Below are 21,012 nucleotides of genomic sequence, written 5' to 3' on the forward strand. Positions count from 1 at the left end.
CTTTCTGGCTATTTGCAAGAAAAATGGTCAAAGGCTCCCCCTTTGTAAAAGTTTGAGAGGCCCTACAATTTCCTTTGTCACTTGTTGCCAACCACAAACAAATGATGATGTGCTCTGTGGATGGGGAGTCAACATTTGACAAGGGCATAAGGGCAAGAAAATTTCCAGCCTTTGAACATTGTGAAGTAAAAGTGCTTTCAGAGGATCCCACTAGAATGGCACAGGTGGGCATGATGGGTCTGCCTCATCGTCAAAGAACCCAAGGAGTCGAAAGGAAACTCTAACTACAACCCCAACAGGCCACAAACCATAGCTATTAATACAAACTAACTTGCATCCCTGCCTATCTGTCACCATCTCATTTTTTAAAACTTGTGAAAATACGTAATCCCGACGAGACTTCAACGGGGTATAAATACCAGCAGCCAAAGGAGATACAGTACATTGATCTGATCGTCTCTGAAAGATCAGCTGTCCTTTGACCTGGTTGGTCTGGTACAGGAGCTACTGACTTCAACTTCCTCGGCCCAACTCTCTCCGAAGCCATGAATTACTCAAGTTACGTCTTGGCTTTTCAGCTCTGTGTCATTTTGGGTTCTTCTGGCTATTACTGCCAGACCAGACTCATAAATGAGACAGAAAAACTGAAGAGCTATTTTGTAAGTATCACCTTTCAATAATAATTGTTTGTGGTTGAGAACGACTGAGCGTTGACTTGCGGGAGTGTCTCTGATAGGCGGTCATGGCTGGTCCACAGTCATTTTGAGAAGACGTGGTGTTATTTTGCTAATTGTTGACTGGATGGCTTTCTTGACTAAATAATCTAAATACCGCTTTAACTCTCTGCTCAATTTGTATAGAGACTTAGAGGGGCTCATGAATCTTCCAAAAGATGGGCATAATATGGACATGAAGCATAATGATGTTGATGATTTTGTGGGAGAGTCCACTCAGTGGTAATAAGCCAAGGATAAGCATACTGAAAACACGACTGGCTATTAGTTTCTGATTTCCCAGACTACTGTGAAGGCGATGGTAGAGGGTCAAGATTAGCATTAAAGATGGTGATAGGAAACAATTTGTGAATTAAGGCAGAGGAAGGCGAGGTCCTTAAAGCTTTGGCTTCAACAAAGCACAAGGGTTTTTCTCCAAAAAGTGATAGATGCTTCATCTCTATTACCTGTGAATTACTCCTGAACACATTGCTCATGGGATTTTGCAGGACTTATGATTCTGGCTTCGGAATTTAAAAAACTTTGTTCTATGGGTTTCTTTTTAAATTGTATTTATGGTTAGTGAAAATAGTTTTTACGTTTTAAATGTTTTATTCTTTGCTTACATGTTAGCTATTATGATGAAAGCCATTCTAATAATAATGTTCAAACCTCCACTATCGATTTCATTCTTTCCACATGAAATCAAATCTCAAACACACACACACACACACACACACACACACACACACACACACACACACACACACACACACACTGGGAGCTGTCTTCTAAAGCGCCCATAATTGTACTCTACGTGAGGGCACAGGTAGATGTGATAGCAACCTGTACCATCGGAGGGCAGTATCTTATAGTGGGAGGGCATTCCTTTTTCTTTTCTTCCCCCATCATGCTTGCAAATACTTTCTTGAGCTTGCTATAGTTTTGGGGAATTGCCAGTTTTGTTGAGTTCTTTTGGGACGCTGCACCATAGGGCTGCATGAGACGGCCATAAAGCTGGAGGGGCAGCACGGTCTGGCTGTCCCTGACAATAAGAGCTTTTGGAAACATTTGACTGCTAGAGCAAACCCAAAAGGTGGAAAGGTGGATACTGTCAGCCTCTGAGTGCGGTGAAATTTGAAGTTCATGTGTATGCAATTTCTGACCCATCTTTTTCTCTTCTTTTTCCAGGACGCTGATGAGTCCGATGTGTCGGATAACGGGACTCTTTTCTTAGACGTCATGAGAAGCTGGAAAGAGGTAAGCAGAACATTCCCACCTGGTGAGTTTCCCTGTCGCTTGCGTTCTCGTGGGCACATGCACAATCATCCTCTCTCTGTGCCCTTTTCTCCCAAGGAGGGCGACCGAAAAATCATCCAGAGCCAGATAGTCTCCTTCTACTTCAAGCTCTTTGAAAACCTTAAAGACAACCAGCACATCAAGAATAGCGTGAACACCATCAAAGAAGACATGATCGTCAAGTTTTTCAACAGTGACAAAGACAAAGTCGAGGCATTCAAAAACCTGACTTTCCTTTCGGTAAGGCTGGGTGAATCCTTTGATTTCATGGCAGAGGTTCTTGCAAAGCATGTGGCTCCCAGAAAGTAGAAATGAGCCATTTAACTGCGGCTGCAGCTGTGAGATCAACCCACGGCCAAAGCCCTCCCCTGCTAGTTCTGTCAGTGCTTTGAGAGACTTTGCAGAGTCAGTCTGGGAACCACCCGAATGTGTACCTTGAGAAATGCTGCCGTTATGACAGTTGTGTGAGGACAGGTGAATGGACAAGTCCAGTAGGAGGAAGCAGGAGGAGTGGGGGCAGGGCTGAGAAGCCGCTCTCTCACTGGCCCCCGCTTGTGCGGTGGAAAGTCTCTTGCGCTGGGCGGGAGGCCCTGTGTCTTCACGGAAAGAGCTGTGGGAGGGGCTGAGAAGATTTCTTCTCCTCCCGGCCCGGCCACCGGCCACTGAGGAGCTGTGACCTCAGATGAGTGCCTTACCTGCCTGGGGCTCAGTTTCCTCATCGGAAAAGAGATCTGTTGGGTTCACTGCTGAAGCTCAATGGTCTCCTTTGTTCCACAACTCTAGAATGCCATGAACAGAAAGTTCAGGGACCGCTGGCTGCTGTCAACTCCTGCCTTGTGGGAGGTCCTGAGGGAGCTCTCGGCTAGTGTCAATCGCTGACATGTTTTAGACATGTTTTTCCCTTTCGTGTTTTGTCCTGTAGCCTAGGACCCCTCGTCGCCCGCAGAAATTGGCAAAGTGGCCACAGTGTTCCTAGCATTAGAAAGAAATGTCAGGGCTGAGCCAGGAGGAAAGTTGACAGCTCGCATTTTATTAAACATGAGGTCATCTAAATGGCTGATTGGTCAGAGCAAAGAAGAGCAAATAGTTCCGTTTGCTGGCATGGTGCAGAAAAAGTAGTTGCGATTCCTAACTTTAAATTGCTGCATCAGTGAGCCATAAGTATAATCAGTGTTTACTTTTAAGGCCATTGTGGAAATGACGAGACTGACCAACGTTTGGGGAAATTGAAAACCACAGTTTTCACTGGTCTTAGATTTGGTGTTTGACTAAGTACTTAACCCATATCCGAGGTCCTCAGACTCGGTCCCCTGAGGAGCTTAGCGGCCTCTGAGTCCTTCCCCGAGGCCTCTGAGTCCTTCCCTGGGCCTCCAGGTTGATCTACCATCCACCTGAGGTGAAACCCTTGGCCTACGGGGACTCATTTGATGCCTGAAGCAGAGACTCACTAAAGTACCAGGGGATCTTGTTGGTAGACTGGTGATGTGGATGAGAAAACAAAGGTTGGAGAGGCCAAGTGGCTCCAAGTCAGAATTGCGGCACGCACCGGATTCAAACCCACCTTAAAAGTTGGCCCCACATCAGGGGTCCTTCCACCGTCTGGTTTTGAAATTCTGTGGTGGCCGACTTCAGGCCATGCGGCATGCCCACCGTGTTCCTGCACAGCTGGCATTTGCGTGACATGTTCAGCCTCAAGTGCCGGAGAAGGCGCTGTTGTGCATCAAAGGGACAGGGTGCTTGTCAGAACCCGCTTTTGTTCGGGAACCCGCCCCTGCTCCCTGATCGTGACAGAACAGAACGTCCTGCCGGCGTGTAGGCCTGACGTGAGCTTCTGTTTCCTTTCTCAACAGGTGAACGACACGCAGATCCAGCGCAAGGCGATCCATGAGCTCTTGCAGGTGGTGCTGAATCTGGCGCCAAGATCCAACCTGAAGAGGAAGAGGAGCCAGATGCTGTTTCGAGGCCGGAGAGCGCCGAAATGAGCGTGGTCCTGCCGGCTGCACTTGAATTTCTAAGCCTAAGTCTATTTATTGATATTTAACATTATTTATATGGGGATGTGTTTTTAGACTCATTCATCAAACAAGTATTTATAAGAGCCACTTTTATGTCATGAAATGAATATCTATTAATATATGTATTATTTATAATCCCTGCCCTCCCACAACTTGACCCTCTGTTTTCTGACTCATCTGGCCAGACTGGGTGGTTGCAAGGCTGTCTCGAGGGGCCAGCGAGGCGGTGGCCCTGAGGACACCCTGCGGCTTGGATGCTGCTTCAGTGAGATGACACCACCCACGTGCGCCTGGCTGGGTGCGTGTCTGTGTTCCGCGCCTCTGCTCTCGTGGCCCTGGCCAAAACAGTGCCTCATGGGCCCTCAGTCTGGTCTTTCCAAATACCGTTGACAACTGTGACTGTACCCACATGGATGTAATTCACTGGTTTAGTTTCCCAACACCTAGCATGCATGAATAAAGTGTCACTTCACAACCTTTTGTGCAGCGTCAAACTTTCTCTCAGCGGCCCTGGGGGGGCGGGAGTTTTCAGCGGTGACGTCTCGGTGACGTCTCAGAGCCGCCTCAGAGCCGCGCAGGCTGCTTCGGTGTGCTCCTCCCCCCAGCAGTCGTTGAACTTCCTGTCTCGGGCTGGTAGCTCTTCGAGTTACCTTTCCAAGACATGGATTATGTCCCCATTGGGCTCAGAGCTTCTGCGGTGGAACATGGTTTAAATGGCCGAGAGAGGCACAGAGAGACTTATTTCTACCCCTCCTCCATCTCCTCTACTCCATCCCAGTCTCTGCCTCTCCCCCCGTCCACCGGCCACTGTAGGCCCACCCTGCTTGCTGACTGTGGGACTGTGGGCGTAAGCCTGGGAGGAGGCCTGGATTGGAATCCGGGTTATACAAGCAGTATGACGGTCAGTGAATTATCAGTATTCTCTAAGCTTCAGTCTCCCTGACTAACACAGAGAAATCATTGTGCGTTCCTGGTCATATTGTGGTGAGAGGCCATTCTTACACTCAGATGCTTGCCTACCAGGTGCCTGGTGCTGTTCCAGGTACTTGGGATACCCTAGTCAGCAAAACAGACAGAATCCCTGCCCTTGGGGAGTTTGAAATGGGGGGGGCTGGTCAATAAACAAGATACAAAGCAAATTGCATATTCGAAGGTCATGGGAACCATGGATAAAAGTCAGAGTAGAACAGTTGGGGGAGTTGAGTGCACCCGGGGCGGTGGGGGGGAGTGGATGGGCCGGAAGTTTGTGTGGAGAAATGACACTTGGCCTCCTGGAAGAGAGGACACCTGAGGAGGCTCCTGCGGGAGGCAGACTCCAGGCAGGGGCACCATCCCTGCAAAGACTCCGAAGTGGAGATTTGCCCGGAGGCGCGGGGAGCCAGCAGAGCAGCGTGGGGGGCCCGAAAGACAGGAGCAAAGAGCAGCCACCGTGGGGGAGGGATGCGGGGGAGGCCGTGTCCGTGGGGGAGAGCCAGCTCGTCACTGGAGCAGGAGGACATTGAGGACAGGATGCACCTGGCTCGTTCCAGGGAGTCAGGTAAGAGCGGAGGCCACAGAAGTGATGGGGCTGGGGGACGTGCTGTGGGTCTGAGGGACTGCCGATCGCCAGCTCAGGCCAGGAGGAGGGTAGAGAGAGGTTTGCTCTGCAGCTTTGGGTCATGCAGCAGCGGCAAGAGCGAGTGTCGAGGGAGCGCGAGGGTCCGGAGGTCCTTCCCGCGAGACCACTGACCCTCCCCAGCAGCAGCGGGCAGGCGAAATTGTTCATGCAAAGGATCACATTAGCCACTGACAGCGACTGGCGGTCGCTATGTTGATTATTGAGTAACAAGTGACAGTGGAGAGGCCTGACTCCAAAGTGTTTGCATCCTGGACGACGCAAGATGGAAAAGAAATGGGGCTGGTCTTGGCACAACCACAGCTGGTGTGGGCTGCTTCCAGCGTCTCCTCGCTTGTTGGTGTTGAGACTGACGGATGCAGACCTCAAGGTGTGAACGGACGGAGGATGATGGGGAGACTGACTTACCTGAACCACCCTTTGGGGAAGGACTGGAACGACCTCCGCCAGTCGCCTTGGGAACCACGGAAATGAAGCCTCCGAGACGGGTCTTGACCCAGGGCTAGGGAAGCCTCCCGCTCTCTGAGGCTGGGGTTGGTTTGGGCCAGACTGTGCCACACCGAGAGACAGAGATGGTGTCAGGTGCTGGGAAGATCCCCAGGGCGAGGCGGGGAGAAGGTCCTCGGGGGGACCTTGAGTGGAGACTGGCCTGCGCAGTGGTTGCCAGACATTCTCTGTGTGGTGTGTTCCTTCTCTCATGAACACTCCTGGTTTTGCTGCTTGAACACCAGGGTTTCGCCAAGGTCTCGCTGCTGGCCACACGGAAAGCCAACTCACGGAGACATTGAGTGTTGCCGAGGAGGAGACTTTTCAGGGCGGGTGATGTCAGCCAGGAGACAGGAGACAAATTTCAAAACTATCTGACTAACACAAGGAGGGAGGTACACCCCCTAAAATGAAATTCGTTTTGGAGGACAGGTCCCTTATAGTGCAGGCCTCCCCTGCTAGGTGAGTGCTCTAGGAATCCGTCGGTATCCGTGGACCACAGTGTTGCTGTGAGAGACAGCGCTTGGCTTCAGTGAATTCTTTTGGAGATTCTTTCAAGATGTTTGCCCATTTCCTGATGGGTGACTGACGAGCACACCTGCTGATACCGTGCTGAGAGTTCAGCAGTTTTTGACCAACACTGGCATGACCCCTGCTCCCCACCCTCCGTATTCACCCCATCTCACCCCAAGTGACGTTTTCTTGTTTTCGCATATGAAAAAAGTCCTCAAAAAGGAAAACATTTTGCTGATGTGGAAGGGGTGAAACAAAAAATAGCAGAAACACAAAGACATCAAAACTGATGAGTTCAGAAACTGTTATGAACAGTGGAAAAAAGCATCTATATAGGTGTATTATAAATAAATTCCATTTTTGTGGGTCCCCCTTGCAGGAAAGAAATGCAATCACATGTAGGAAAACAGGATTTAGGGAGGGGTAAGGAGAAGGGATTGGTCAACAGACAGTGAGTGGCTCTGATTGATGAGGGGTCTGACATCTTACTGTCCAGACACGGTGATCTGGTGAGTTTCAGTTCCTTCAGGTCAGGAGTCCTGACTGCAGGTTTCCCGAGAAAGGAATTCAGACAGGACAAATGTTTGGTCAGGCCCAATACAGAGTATGTGGCTTACAATCCAGTGCCGCACAAAAGACGCAAAGAATGGCACAGATGTTAGATTGGAAAATAGTGTATTTAGAAAGTAAATGAGAGAGAGAGAGAAAAAAAATTCACCTCCCCAACATAGGGGAGGGGGCCAAAGCTAAGAAGACATGGTGGCCACAGCTCAAGGAGCACATGGCCAGACCAGAGCTTAGCAGAGCAATGGCTAGAAAGTAAATTGGAGAGAGAGAGAGAGGAGATTCACCTCTCCAGGATAGGAGAGGGGACCAAAGTTTAGGAAACATGGCAGTGACCACAGCTCAGAGAGCACATGGCCACACCAGAGTTTAGTAAAGCAATGGCCACTGCTGTTTGAAGTTGGATGCCTTTTCACCCTTCCCTTTGATGAAGGCAGGTTGTTAAGGTAATTGGGTGGTGATCTGCTCCATGTCATCATGGAGGGCAGGTGAGCACAGGTACTGACGTCACATGATGGACAGCAGGCAGATGGGTGGGTTAGTCACATGTCTGCTACCGTGTTGATGGAGTCTATCTGTGTCATGAAGGTCAGGAAGGGCTCAAGAGGTCAACTTGTTTAAGAAACAAGTGGGAGAGGGAATTTGTAGAACAATTATTCATAGCTACCTCTGAGACACCGGTTCTGTCCTTGACTAGTGATTAGAGGGTAAATTAAAGTGAACTGCTAGAGAGACACGACAAATCTAGGCAATGTTAAAACAGCTGCTCATTGAGTATATTGACTCCATGTTATGTCCTTTCAACAAATGTAAGTTTCTCAAGTTTTAAGACTGGAGTGTCAATTTCTATGCTTATTCAGAAACAAGTGAATGTCAGAAAGGGAGATTAGGATAAACCCCATGACAGCAAGTTGGAAATGGACATACCAGCATGAACCCATGGTCTTCAACATATAAAGGTTGGCACAGAAAGAAATAATGGATGTATTTGTCCACAGGTGTATCCCCAACCTTGTGTGGACATGGAGGCAGCAACATCCCAGGGACCATGAAGACCCTGGTGCCCAGAACTTTCTGAAAGCAGCTCTCTGCTGGAAGGAGCAGGGCTCCTTAGGGAGTTGGGGGCAGAATGACCAGGGTGGGGGCAGGGAAAGGACGAGGTGTGCCTCACTGTGCCAGAAAGCAGGACGTAGTACTCAGAGAATGATGGAGACTCATGGAAAGGCACAGAGACCAGCTTGGTGGGACCCATGGATCAGATACAGGAAAATCTGAGCATCAAAATAAATAGTGATAGTATGGCTGGGTTCAGTAGCTCAACCTGTCATTCCAGCATTTTGGGAGGCCGAGGTGAGTGGATTGCCTGAGCCCACAGGTTTGAGATCAACTTGGGCAACTTGGCAAGACCTCGTCTCTACAATAAATCAGAAATGAGCCGGGTGTGGTAGCGCACGCCTGTAGTTCTGGCTGTTTGGAAGGCTGCAGCGGAAGGATTGCCAGAGCCCAGCAGGTCGATGCTGGGGTGGCCATGAGCATGCCACGGCACTCCAGCTTGGGTGACAGAGTGAGACTCCAACTCAAAAAACTACAAATAAAACTAACTAAATAAACAGTGAGAGGAATGTATCATAACCCACCAAATCCAACAGGAAACCACGAGTTCATTTTGACGTAGAGAAACAAGGGGAAAGTCTGGAGAGGAGTGTGGTGTCCGCATCGCCGCCAGGCATCTCCCCTCCAAGTGCGTGTCGACGGCAAATCGGGAGGGGGTGATTCTGCAGCAGGGAGGCTCAGCAGGCACCATTTGACCAAGAGCTGCAGGTGAGCACCCTCAGGGACGAGATGAATGAAAGTGGCACCTGCCTGATGGGAAGCAAGAAAGCGAGGACAGCAGGCCTCCCGCAATATCTCTGTGAAGCGCGCATCGCCTGCTCCGATCATGAGAAAACACCCAGATCTGTAGGGAGAGCACTCGCGTGCAGGCTTCAAAGCATCGAGGCCACGTAAGTGAAGGAAAGACTAGGCACCGGAGAGCTTTGGAAATGGGGCGTGGAGCCCTGACAGCTCGCGCGACACACACTTCTAAACGGCGTCCTCGTGTAGCAGGGAGCACGTCGAGGACAACTGGTGGGCTTGAGCGAGGTCTCCAGGCTGTGTGACAACAACCCTCAGCCAGCTGAAATGTCCAATGGAAGCCCCGAGACACAGGCCCGTGCAAACCCCGAGACTCGCGGAGAAGGCTGTGGAACACGCCCCTTCCCCTCCCTTGCCACCTGCCGTGGGTCTGCGGGAGTGGGGGCGGGGTTCTCAGCGAAAGAGCTGCAGGACAGACACCGTCCGAGGAGGAGCCCTTGGGAGGCACGGCACTGGAGAGGACTTTGCAGCCTCTGACACGCCGGAGGCCGTAGGAAGCCCCGCAGCAGAGACAGAGCGGGCATCAGCACAGAGGCAGGCAGGACACAGGCTCAGGAAGGGTGAGGCAAGCAACTCAGAATGACCACGGTGACCGTGCGAGGGCTCGCATGGCCAAAGGCGACGACACACGAGAACAGGCGGACGAGTCGGCAGACCGATGGGAATTCTAAGGAAGAGTCAGGTGGAAAGGCTGCACATCAAAGATTCGTGCCAGAAACGGGGCGTGCCGATGATGGGCCACCGGGAGACGTGACACAGCCCAGGAGAGAGTCAGCGACCTTGGAGAAGGTCGAGAGAGGCTTCCCAAAGTGAACTGCAGAGAGAAAATTAAAACAACGCAAGAAAACACAAAGACAGAACAGAGCATCCACGAGCTAGGAGGACAATTTCAAGACAGGCGATAAAAGTCTAGCTCCTCAAAGAACTCCCACAGAACGGATTCCTCTAGAGCTGTCCCAGACTGTGTGCAGTGGCTTGAACATGTCCACAGAGTCCGTGTGTTGGAAGCTTCACCCCCAGTCAATAGTGTGGAGAAGTGGGACCTTCAGTGTTGAGAAGTGGTTGGATCCCAAGGGCTCTGTGCTCGCACATTGGTGAAAGAAAGACACACAGATCAATGGAAAAGACTGGGGAGCCCAGAGGCAGACCCCCGCAAATATTGCCAACTGGCTTTTGACAAATAATAAAGGGAATTCAATGGAGAAAATGCAGTTTTTTCAATAAATGTTGCTGGAACAGTTTGTGGGTACATATGCAAAAAAACTAGACAGAAATCATGGCATTATGACTCATAAAAAGGAAAAATGAAAAAAATGTCGATCAACTATCAAAGACATCATAATGCGTGAGGCTCTTTCAGGGACACCAGGGACCTTCACGACATGGACATGTGCCCATCCTCTGGGGGAGGGAGATGGGGTTCGTGTGAGGCCCATGAGGTGACTCTTCTGAAAAACTCACAGCCAGTTTCAGGGGGAAGGTTCTGGGATGACCATTCTGGTCCGAAATGGCCTACGTAATTACAGCACATCCACACTAGTGATAGAAAAACGTGGACTGTCAATTCTTCTTTGTGAGAAAGAAGAAAAGCAACTTGGTGAAGTTGGAAATATCAATAGGGAATTGGCTTCCTGAAAAAAGACAGGCCCGAGGGTCACTTCTTTGAGGCCACTGTTTTGTCCTGAATATTACTGTCAAATGGGTCACAGTGACAGATCTCTTACACCTGGATTAGGGCTTCACGAAAGAAGCTAGTTCTCCTTGAAAAGGCATCGACACCATATCTGGGAGGGAAGAATTCAGGTTGAGCTCAGGATATTTTGTGCCCTATTATGTGTCACCCAGTGTTTTGTTGATATCACGGTCTTTCTTTCAACAACGAAGCATTTACTGAGTATGTGGAATAGGGCCAGCTCTGCCCCGGGCCCTTTATTTATTATATTATTGTCAGTATTATTATAGTGTGCGGAATAGGCCAGGCTCTGCACTGGGACCTTTATTGTTATTGTTGTTGTTTGTCTTCTTACTGTATGGGGTCTATGCCAGGCTCTGCACTCAGCCTCTTGGCGCGCCTAGAGAAAGCACCTGCGATCAGCCAGAGCAGCTCATTAAACCCACTGCAGGGTGGAAGAGAAACCTTGGCAACATCTTGCTTGCACCTTGGAAAGGGAGGCTGGGAGCAGGCATGGCTAGGGCTCGGGGCTGTGGGCTCCAGGGAGGAGAGTCTCTCAGCGAAGGGAGGTTGGGACTGGGGGATTCCGTGGTACAACAGTTCAGGTCTTGTGGAGGCGGGAGGCGAGGTTCTTGGGCGGTCTTGACATGCAAGCAGTCATCTGATCATCCGTTTACTCAGGTGAGCAACCTGCCGTCCTGAGAAGGAGGCTGTTTGTGCAATCGAGCAAACCATTTATTCAGATAAACTGACTTTCAATAGCTTTCCGAAGCACAGGGGGAAGTTATGTGTCGGTCTATAACCTTATTTCCCTGGGACAGGGTTTTCTGGGACAGATCGTGAAGTCACCTTGGCCCGGGTGGCACTCGGCATCAGTCCTTGCTAGCAATGCTCCATGGACGCAGATGGTCTCAGGGCCACTTTGACGCGTCGTCAGTCTGCCCTGTGACCTCTGACCCCTGTGTGAAATCTTTCTTGATATGCTGTAACTCAGACAGAGTGCTTAGCCCCTCAAAATAACACAGGCAAGCAGTAGTACTCATTCATTCAGAAAATTCTCCGAAGGTTTCTCAGGGTTTTGCAGGCAAGAGTGGCTGTCCCATATTCAAACAGGTTCTGTTCCCACAGCTCTGCCTCAGCCGGGTCATCATGGGGGCTGGGAGCTTTCTCTTTTCTCCACACAGCACCTGTTCCTTTTTCCTACCCGAATTTCCTTCCAGGAACCCCCAACCTCGGCCCCCCTGTTGTAGAGGAGTTCCCCTCTTCCTCCGAAGCCAGAACTAGAAAGGACTCTACTCCCCGGGTTCAGTTTCTGTCTAAGGTGATCAGACATTTCCCACGAAGCCAGGCTTCCCTACAACACACCCTTGCCGTTAAAAAGACGATCTCTTTCTTTTCTAGTGTACTACCGCGTTCAGTTCCTCATGGGCATGGTACATGTTGGACGTCATCAAACAGTGGAGAGCTGACTGGAAGACCGGGGGGTTGGGACGCTTGGCTTGTCCTCACGGGGCTCTGCTGAGTGCTCCGGGAAAGTCTCTCCCTGACCCGTGTACCTGGTGTGAGGTGCCGCCCCTGGGGCCTCTTCTGGCCCATTCTGGTCACGGATCAAAGGTGAAGGCGCCCCTGCCTCCTGGGCTGCGGATGTGAAGCCACATCAGAGAACACCGACACCCTGGGCATGGCCACCTCAGGCGGGTGGTGTGGAACGCGTGTGGGCTGTGGGGGGAGCCTTGCACCAGCTGGGCCCTCTGGGAAGCTGGCACTGTCTTTAAGCCTCATTTCTCCTGTCTGCAGACTGGGGCGATAGGTTGTCATGACGATAGTAAGAGAATTCAGGTCGATGCGGTGATCTGCCAACGAAATCTAAGATTATTATTGTTGGTGCTACTTGTGTTGCGTGAACCAGTGGGTCCCGTCACTGGCTCCCTTGCAATGGCAAGTCCTTTTCGCTTTTCTTGATCTGACGCTTTCCTTTTCTAGAAGAGCAGGAGAGAGAACAGGTGACGGGGGAGGTCAGCAGGTCGGAAGCCCCGACTGCGTTTACTTTTAAGTGTTTTCTTTGGCATAGTGCACCACGACGGAGGCTGCTGTGTGAGTTTGTGAGGCCTCATCTTGGGGCCCTCAGGGGAAGTCAGACACCGGGGCGCCTAGGGCCTGCACCTGTGACCTGCTCCAGGGGTTTGGTCAGGAAGGGGCGGAGTACCCTGGTAGTCTGCGAGAGCCCGGGAAGCACGAGGCGGGAGGGCGGGGGCAGCGAGACTACGACATCTTGAGGCAGGGGTGGCTGGTGTGATCGTGAGGGATCCGTCCACAGACAGCTGGGCCACGCCAGCCAGCTGGGTCCCCAGGCAGCATCTGGTCCCAGCAGGGGTGGGCGCGAGGACAGGGGGTCCAGGCACTGACTGGGACATCTGGTCAAGGGAACAGAACAGCGTGGAAGACGAAGGAGCAGGTGTCACAGCTCGGAAGGGCAGGGGTGTCAGAACTTTTCCCTGTGCGTCAGATCCTGCTGAACTGCTGTGGGTGAAGTGATTCTTGGGAGCCCCGCCCGTGCCATACCCGCTCAAGACCCGGTGCGGGGTTGAGCCCCTGAGATGGAGACCATGGAGAGCTAGGAAAGCAGGGCTGGGGCCGGCAACATGCTGAAAAGGCACTGGATTGTGCAGCGCCCTGTGAGAAGTGTCCCGGTGACCCGCGGTCACGCCGGGTGCAGACTCTGAGGCTATGACTCTTTCGGAGAAAGCCCTTCTCAGAAACACTGAGCGCTGGTGGGGCTCTGGCTCCGTCACTCACCAGCGATGGGACCTGACTCAGGATCACGTGACACAATGTTATGACTTTGGTCGGTGACACTCTGTGTAGACGTGAGCCAGGCCGCCTGCAGCTCCAGGAGGGGCTCTGGAACATTCTGGGTGAAGGCCCATGGACTGCTAGAGAGGATGAACTCGAGCAGCGCTTGTGACTTCTGGAGCCTGTTTGGGCCTTAAACAAGCAATTACAACTTAACCCCAAGGATTTCCCTGAGACTTGGTAGCTCTCGCCCTCAAGGTTGACTTAGGAAGGATCCCCTGGTCCGTAGAGAACGTGTGCCGTGGAATGGCCTTGAGCGTTTCACCCACTGCTTTCCTCTGATCTTGGTAACTTCTTGTCAGTGATGCCACAATGGAAAACGGAGAAAACCAAGTCTCCACTTGAGGTTCAAGGCCCAGGACGTGAAAATACGAAAGAGATGTGAGATGAGGGCAGACAGTGGGAGAGACGGCACCGCGTGCACACTCTGACCCAACCTCAGATCCGCCGAGAACGCCCCAGCCAAGGAGCAGCAGAACTGGAGACAAGACTGTGGGGAGCTCCAGGCCGCAGAGCAGGCGCTGTGAGGATGTCAGCCCGCATGCCGCTCTCGGGACAGCCGCCAGCGCACCAGGCTGAGCCACCACCCTCCCAGGCCCACACGCTGCATGGTTCCAAGCGCTGTTTTCTTTGACTTCCACCAGCAGACTCAGGGAAACCAACCCTGTTTCAGGCTTAAAAACTCTGTTACTGTCTCTCCAAACCCAGAACATGAATCTGTTTTGTTTTGCCGTGTAGTCTAACAAATACGACTGATGTGCTGTCGTAGTTCTAGTCACGGCTCAAGAACAGCGCACTTGCCCCTTCTCCGTGCGAAAAACGGCATTCATGATTCACGACTCACAAACACCGAAATTTCTACGTCCTTGTCATCTATGCCTTCTGCCTTGGGCACATGACCAGCATAGACAGAGGATACAGGATGGCAAATAACAGCAGCATCACGGATAGACAATGGCTACGCGTGAGAACGCTTTGACAGATGAACCCAGTGTCTGTGCCTGTCCCTGTCACTGTGTGCTGCTTGGGGAGACCCCAGCAGACGCTCAGATCATGGATTATCTGCACACCGTGCACACTTGAGAAGGCCAGCGTGCCGCTCTCTAGAAAGCGCTCGCCATGAGCGTGTCCTGGGCTGAGTCGCCTCAGCATCCTGATGCCTCCCTTTCGCGTCTTCAGACATGGGCGGGTCCGCTCATGCTCAGGTTTCTCAAGGTCTTGGTCTAGGCCACAAGAGATCCCTCTAGAAACTCAGGCATCCCGTTGGTGAGTGAACAGAGAACTGGCACAGTCATGGTCTACAGTTCGGGCCTCCAGGTGCAGAGACAGTGAGTTAATACTGTGTGTCATGGGAGACTTTCAACAGGCTCGGTGCACGTGAGATGGGGTTTCACCGAGGTGTGGGCGGTTCTGCCCACTGTCAGGTGGTGAGTGAGAGTCGGCTTCATCTCTGAAGAGCAGTGACATCAAGTAAACCAAGACGTGTCCTTAGGGCAGGCTTCAGACGCAAGGGGAGCGGCGAACTGGTTGAGGGACGCCAGCACGCGTGTCTGGGCTGAGGTTCAGGCAGGCGCGTCCGTCCCTCATGGGGGTGAGGGAGGGGCCTGCTGGTTTAGTGGGGTCTTTCACCTGCCGCAGGGGCAGCGACTGCCAGGCGCGGTTGCGTGCTGATGTCTGTCCCTGGGACGTCTGCAGGGGAGCTGTTTCCACCGTGATCCTCCTTTTCCGCTTCATGTGGCTCTGTGGCGCTGGGACTTGACCAAGGACAGCAGCTGCCAGCCTGCCTTGACGCCATGCTCTGCTGATGGCCCAGGAGATGGCTTCCTCTAGGCCGTCCAGAGACCACGGGGATGTGCATTGTTTCCTGGTTAAACCAAGTTTTGTCCGAACACCTATGGGCTCATGAGAAAGCCCACCTTAGGCCTGTTCCTTCCTCAGTGCTTAAATCCTGCCATATAAAGAGAAGAGCCAAAAGAGGCCCAGCTCACTCATACCATGTATGAAGGGTTCCCCAAACACCTGGAGTTTATTCATAAAAGTTGTGCATTTATCTTCCATGTTTAAACTCAGTTGCCTTCAAAGTACTCTCTGTTTGTTGTGGTACATCTATAAGACGCTTTTCCCTTGGCTCAAACTTTTAAAGCGCATCCATTTTGATGCCTTTCGGTGCTTCTGCTGTTTTTTTGTTTTGATTCTTCCCCTCCGGCAAAATGTTTCCCTTTGACGACTTTTTAAACCCAGGTAAACAAAAAAATAGTCACTCAGGGAAAGATCAGGTGAGTAAGGAGGGTGGGAGATGGGGGCCATGCCGTTTTTGGCCCAAAACTCCTGAACACTCAGTGTGGCGTGGGCAGGTGCATTGTCATGGTGGAAGACACAGCCACCTGTTTGCCACAATTCGGGACATTTCTTCCCCAAATGGTGAAGAAAACTTCCAAAACTTTGGTTGACTGTGTGAGCTGGAGGAACAAATTCCAAGTGACTACAAGGGGCCTGCCCTCCAAAAGATAATTTGTCTTTTTTGGGGGGAGTTCCTACTTGTAGTAAAAAAGTGGGAACTTGTTACATTGGTGGAGAGAAAAAACAAATCTTTTTGTCTTGGGAGATTTTATTCCCTTTAAAATTTAAAAAGTAGGGAGTGAGGAGAATGTCCTAGGACCTCAGAAGTTGCACTCTGTGTATCCCAGCAGGCTTGCAGTCACCACCCCACAGCTGTGGGCGTTATGTGAAGTCTCACGGAACCTTTCCAAATGTTACCAAAAACATCGCTTTCCGTTTGAAAACAACATCGGGTTTTGCTTTTTGAGTCTTTCTGAGTGTGTCCTAGGGTTCAGCGTGGTTTCTCACGGCCTGAGGTGGGGCTTCATCACTGACGCCGTCGTGATGTCTCCAGAGGCGTCTGTGTGTTCCCCATGGGGACCAGACACACAGAAGGAGTCGGAGGGAGGGTATTGTCTGGATACACGAAAGCAAGGTGGCTTATTCCAGAGATGGAGATTTTCCGGCAGGTGGGGATGCCAAACCCCCACGGACATCAGAGTGACTCTTCAGATGGGGATGGACACAGTGCCTCCAGCGTCCTTGTGTGGCTTGGGTGGGTGGTGGGTCCATGTCGGTGAGGCACGGCGAGTCTTCACTGCACTGTCCTGTGCGCTGCAGGCCTCCTGACCTCCTTGGTGCCTCTGCCCACGGAGTTCCAGTAGGGCTTCCAAGACCATGATGACCACCAAACTGCCCAGTTCCAACGTGACTTGGGGGTGAGGGGCGGCAGGTGCCCTGGGATGGCAGGGAGCCTTCCACGGGGTGCACGTGTGAAACCCAAACCTGGCAGCCTTGCCTGTCTCTGGTTTCCAATGAATGGTAAGTGATTCATCTTCCAAGGAGTTGATGAGACTATTTCAAACAGTTTCCAGTGAGGGTTTTCGTTCATTGAGGGCACTGAGAAGCCCTGGAACACGGGGCACAGGAATCACAATGATGAGTAACTAACCGGCCCTGGGCAGGCCGGTGGCACCCATCCTCACCACTTTTGTTTACATCAGTGAGTCTAGGGGCGATGACCGGAGCAGAAAATGCTGCGTAATTGGAAAATGACATTCTGGAAACTCTGGCTCAGGGCCAGGAAACCCCCGTTTCCTCAGGCAAACTCGAGGCTCAGGCCTCAGAGTCTGCCATCCTGCAATGTGGATATGTCTAGAGGCCACCAGGACATCTGGCACGGGCCAGTGTGGGGAGGATGTCCTGAAGGAGTGAGGCGAATCAGGGCTGTTCCCCTAAAGGCCTTTCGCAGCTGACTGCAGTTCCTGGCCCAGGGCACCCGAGGGAACCAGGAAGGCAGAAAGCACACTCCGAGGGGGCAGCAACCAGGCCAGGGCCCCCCCAATGTCCTGCCACGATCTCAACCCCTGGACTTCGTGTCTTTCCAAGGACACCGAACAATCAGAAGCTCAACTTACGTGTGTGTCAGACAGAAGTGAGTCACCCCACTTAACCCTGACCTGGCCTACGTTTGAGGGTCATTTTCCAGCTTTTAAAGGCAAGTCTCGTGGCTGCCATGACACTGTTTTGTGTCCATGGCCCACAAGCACAGGCTGGATTCCACCAAGCGAGCTGGCGAGGTCTGAAGTCTGGAAGACCATGGCGGGTGGAACCCACCCTGGGCAGCAGTGGGACAGTGACCCAGAGTCCCCCCTGAAGTGGGAGAGGAGGTAGAGAGAGGGCTTGGAGGGAGACTCCAGACATGATCGGGAAAGGATGGCTTCAAGGGACTCTGTGCCTCAAGTGGGAGGAGCCTGAGTTGGGAGACCGGCCTCCATTGCATGCAATTTTTTTTCCTGACAAATACCTTAAAGGTCACATACCTCTTTGTGCAAGAATGTTTTTAACCGCACAAGTTTCAGTGAAATCAAAATCAAATGCTGCCAAGGAAACCGGCGCTTTATTTTGCACAGTGGGCCAGCAGAGGTGGCACGCTGTTGCCGGCGGGGCCGAGGCTCTGTCTCCGGCTGGGACAGCAGGCCGGGCCAGGCAAACCACAGACTGGGTTTCCTGCCCGAAAACGTGGAAACATGTTTGTCTTCATCTTTTTTCCTATCTCAAAGCCTAGACCAGAATGCGGGTGTTAAAAACAGGTTCACATGCCGTTCCCCAAAACAGGGACACACAGATGGCAAAACGCGGGGGTCTCGCTCCTGGTGGGGCGGGGGTCTCGGGTGTGTCCGGGGAGAGGCATTTCCTGAGCCCACTGGCCTGGGCTTTCTGCTCCCGATTAGACACAGGCAGTAGTGGGAAAGAGCTAGACCGAATGAGACAGGAAGTGGCTTCTCGGAAGCGAGTGAGAGGCATGTCTACACTGCTTGACGGGAGTGGCAGGGCGGGCAGGAAGGCCGGGGATGAGTCAAGCAAGCGCCAGTGTTACAGGTGTCCCGGGCGGGTGGGGGGGCCGTCAGGTCCTTCCTTCCTTCCAGCTCCAAGACTGCGGTTCAGGGGAGCCCGCTGGCCTTCTGCAGGGGCTGTGGGTGGAGGTGCTCAGTGCACCCCGCCCTCCTGGCTCCTGCCGCCCCACGGGAGAGAAGACATGCAAATCACCGAAACCCGTCCACTGCGCTGGCACAGTGTTGCGCCGTGGGTGAGGGCCATTGTGTTCTCATCGCCGGTTTTCATGTTGGTGGAGTGTTGTGCTCCAACTCACTAGTGAGCACGAAGCAGCTTTGTGTCTATACCGGCTGATGGGATCACTAGTTGGGGTGGTCACAGTGCTAACAACAGCAGCAGGCCTTCAGTCTGGCTTTACGTGAGCGTGCACTTAGGATGGCAAGGTCAGACACGGCACTGCCCTCGCCCTGTGTGCTCTGTGGGGAGATGGCATCACGATGCTCCTTTTACAGAGGAGGACCGGAGGCACGAGGGCATGCAGTGGGTCGGCGGTGCAGCAGGGCTCACCCCCAGGCAGATCCCTGCTCTGTGCCAGGACGCCTCCCTGAAAGAAAGGGAGGCTGAGAAGTGGAGGGTCCTGGCCCTCAGAGGCCGATCTGGGTGCCAGCCTTGGAGAAGGTGTCTCCTGCACGGCGGAGGAGCCCAGACAGGAGCTGTGGCTGTGAGGGCTTGGAGGGCAGGGACAGAGCCATCCCACCTATTCTGGTGGGCTGTGGCCTCCACGTGGGCCTCCCGCTGGCCCTCCCTCCCGAGGCCATGGCTTCTTGGCCATGTCCCTGCAGCGACGAGAGGAAGCAGTGGGCCAGAGGCTGCGGCAGCAGGGTGGCAGGTCTGTGACCCGTGTGATTCTAAGAGAGACACAGTCCTGAGGCCCAGGCTGGCTTCGCGGGCTGGCCACAGAGGGCCCGAGGACAGAGCTGACTGGGAAAGCAAGAGCTGGGGCAGGTTTGCCAAACTGGAAGTCTGTGTCCCATGGTCGCCCTTCCTCTTGGGTAGACTTCCCTGTCCTGGAGCTCAGAGCTCTTTGTCTGCCTGAGACTCCTGATGTGCTGGTTTGCCCGGCCTGCCCTCCTCTGCCCAGAGGCCACAGACCCGGTGTGCCCACTCTTTCCCCAGCCCACTTCCCAAGTGTCCTGTAACTGCCCTGCCGGCTGCCCCAGCTGGGAGAAATGGGGCAAGTGAATTTTCCCTGAGGAGCTGGGCAGAATGCAGACCCTTAGGTGACTTATGCTAGGGATGTTGATGGTTTCAAGGGATGCTCATAAAGGGGCAGTGACAGGATTCTCAAACACTCACATTCTAAGCGGAGACTCAGGCTGAGTGGCAGGGGGGGAGGATCTGGGGGCATCCCGTCCGCTGCAGGGCATCCCTGACTGAGCAGTCCACTCTTGTGTGGAGCTGCGAGGTCTCCATGGGCAGCACTTTAAGTGGGGGGCCTGGCTGGTGATGCATTTTGCTTCGTCTCTCTGAGGCTATTTTCCAATTATTTTAAGTGTATATTTTGCCTGTCCAACAGACAGTCAGTGTTTGGGACAGGAACATTTTGTGTGCATTTCTTGTAACACATGATACGTAAGAAAGATGATGCACAGTCAATGTCTATTTGAGTATTGAAGTGGGAGCACTGTTAACACCCTAGGAGAGTTTACTTCAGTATAAAAAAAAAAACCCTTAAATGACAGGATTCATTTCAGGGTCAGAGCCACTAAAGGGCCATGATAGCCCAGGCAGTCTTATGGCAAAGATGCAGCCGTTAGGGTGCGCCCACAAATTCCATGTAATCCATTCCAATGACTGTCACCACCACTCCACAACTGGAGTTGGGCTTGGGAGAAAGCCACCTGGCGACACCGCCGAGATGGGGAGCAGGAGACACCAGCCTTAATCCCCTCCAAAAACACAAATCTAGACAGCTGTCCATAGGCCAAAATGGAGGGTTCAAGGCCCCGTTAAAAAATCTGCAGCAGCACAGTGGAGTAAAAAATGCGGGCAACATCACGCCGTGAGTGTTGCTGGTGGGACGGACATACATGGGGCTCCAGGCGACAGCCAGAAGCAAAGAAAAGGGTGGAGGCCATCCGTGTCAGCCATGGTGCAGAAGCAATCCCGATCCCAGCAGGCTCTTCTGCAGAGGACACGGGCAGGGACCCATGGCCATTCCTACTGGGGACCCCAGAGGGGGAGATGTGGCCTCAGGCCCCTTCCCCACCAAGAAGTAGTGGCTATGGGACTGCACTGGTTCGGGAGCAGCCAGCTCTCCCCGTTCCATGTGGCCCTGACCCCGTGACACCCTTGCTCCAGCCCCGGGGCTCCGTGGCTGTGTCAGGCCCACCCTCATACCACACACGGGAGGCGTTACCACGGTGAGCTAACTTGCCCCGGAGCCCTGAAGCCTGGCCCCTGCTGCCCGTGCACATGCTCCGGGCTCCCCTC

At 52.7% G+C, this 21,012-nt stretch overlaps 1 protein-coding gene across 1 annotated transcript; it reads left to right on the forward strand.

The window, feature by feature from the left end:
• The first annotated feature begins 545 nt into the window (after window positions 1-545).
• On the forward strand, window positions 546-3,994 carry IFNG (interferon gamma). The gene is made up of 4 exons (XM_008066602.1): window positions 546-659; window positions 1,905-1,973; window positions 2,070-2,252; window positions 3,863-3,994. The coding sequence occupies exons 1-4, from the start codon at window positions 546-548 to the stop codon at window positions 3,992-3,994; spliced, it is 498 nt and encodes a 165-aa protein (XP_008064793.1).
• Window positions 3,995-21,012: the final 17,018 nt, after the last annotated feature.

Source organism: Carlito syrichta, unplaced genomic scaffold (genome assembly GCF_000164805.1).
Source record: "Carlito syrichta isolate Samal-C Ts95f unplaced genomic scaffold, Tarsius_syrichta-2.0.1 Scaffold309019, whole genome shotgun sequence".
NCBI lineage: Eukaryota > Metazoa > Chordata > Mammalia > Primates > Tarsiidae > Carlito > Carlito syrichta.

Excerpts from the sequence above, each read along its gene's own strand:
- IFNG (XM_008066602.1), top strand. The coding sequence starts at position 546 with ATGAATTACTCAAGTTACGTCTTGGCTTTTCAGCTCTGTGTCATTTTG. Across the intron at positions 1,974-2,069 it reads TCATGAGAAGCTGGAAAGAG|GAGGGCGACCGAAAAATCAT; the intron begins GTAAGCAGAACA and ends TTTTCTCCCAAG. Across the intron at positions 2,253-3,862 it reads AAAACCTGACTTTCCTTTCG|GTGAACGACACGCAGATCCA; the intron begins GTAAGGCTGGGT and ends CTTTCTCAACAG.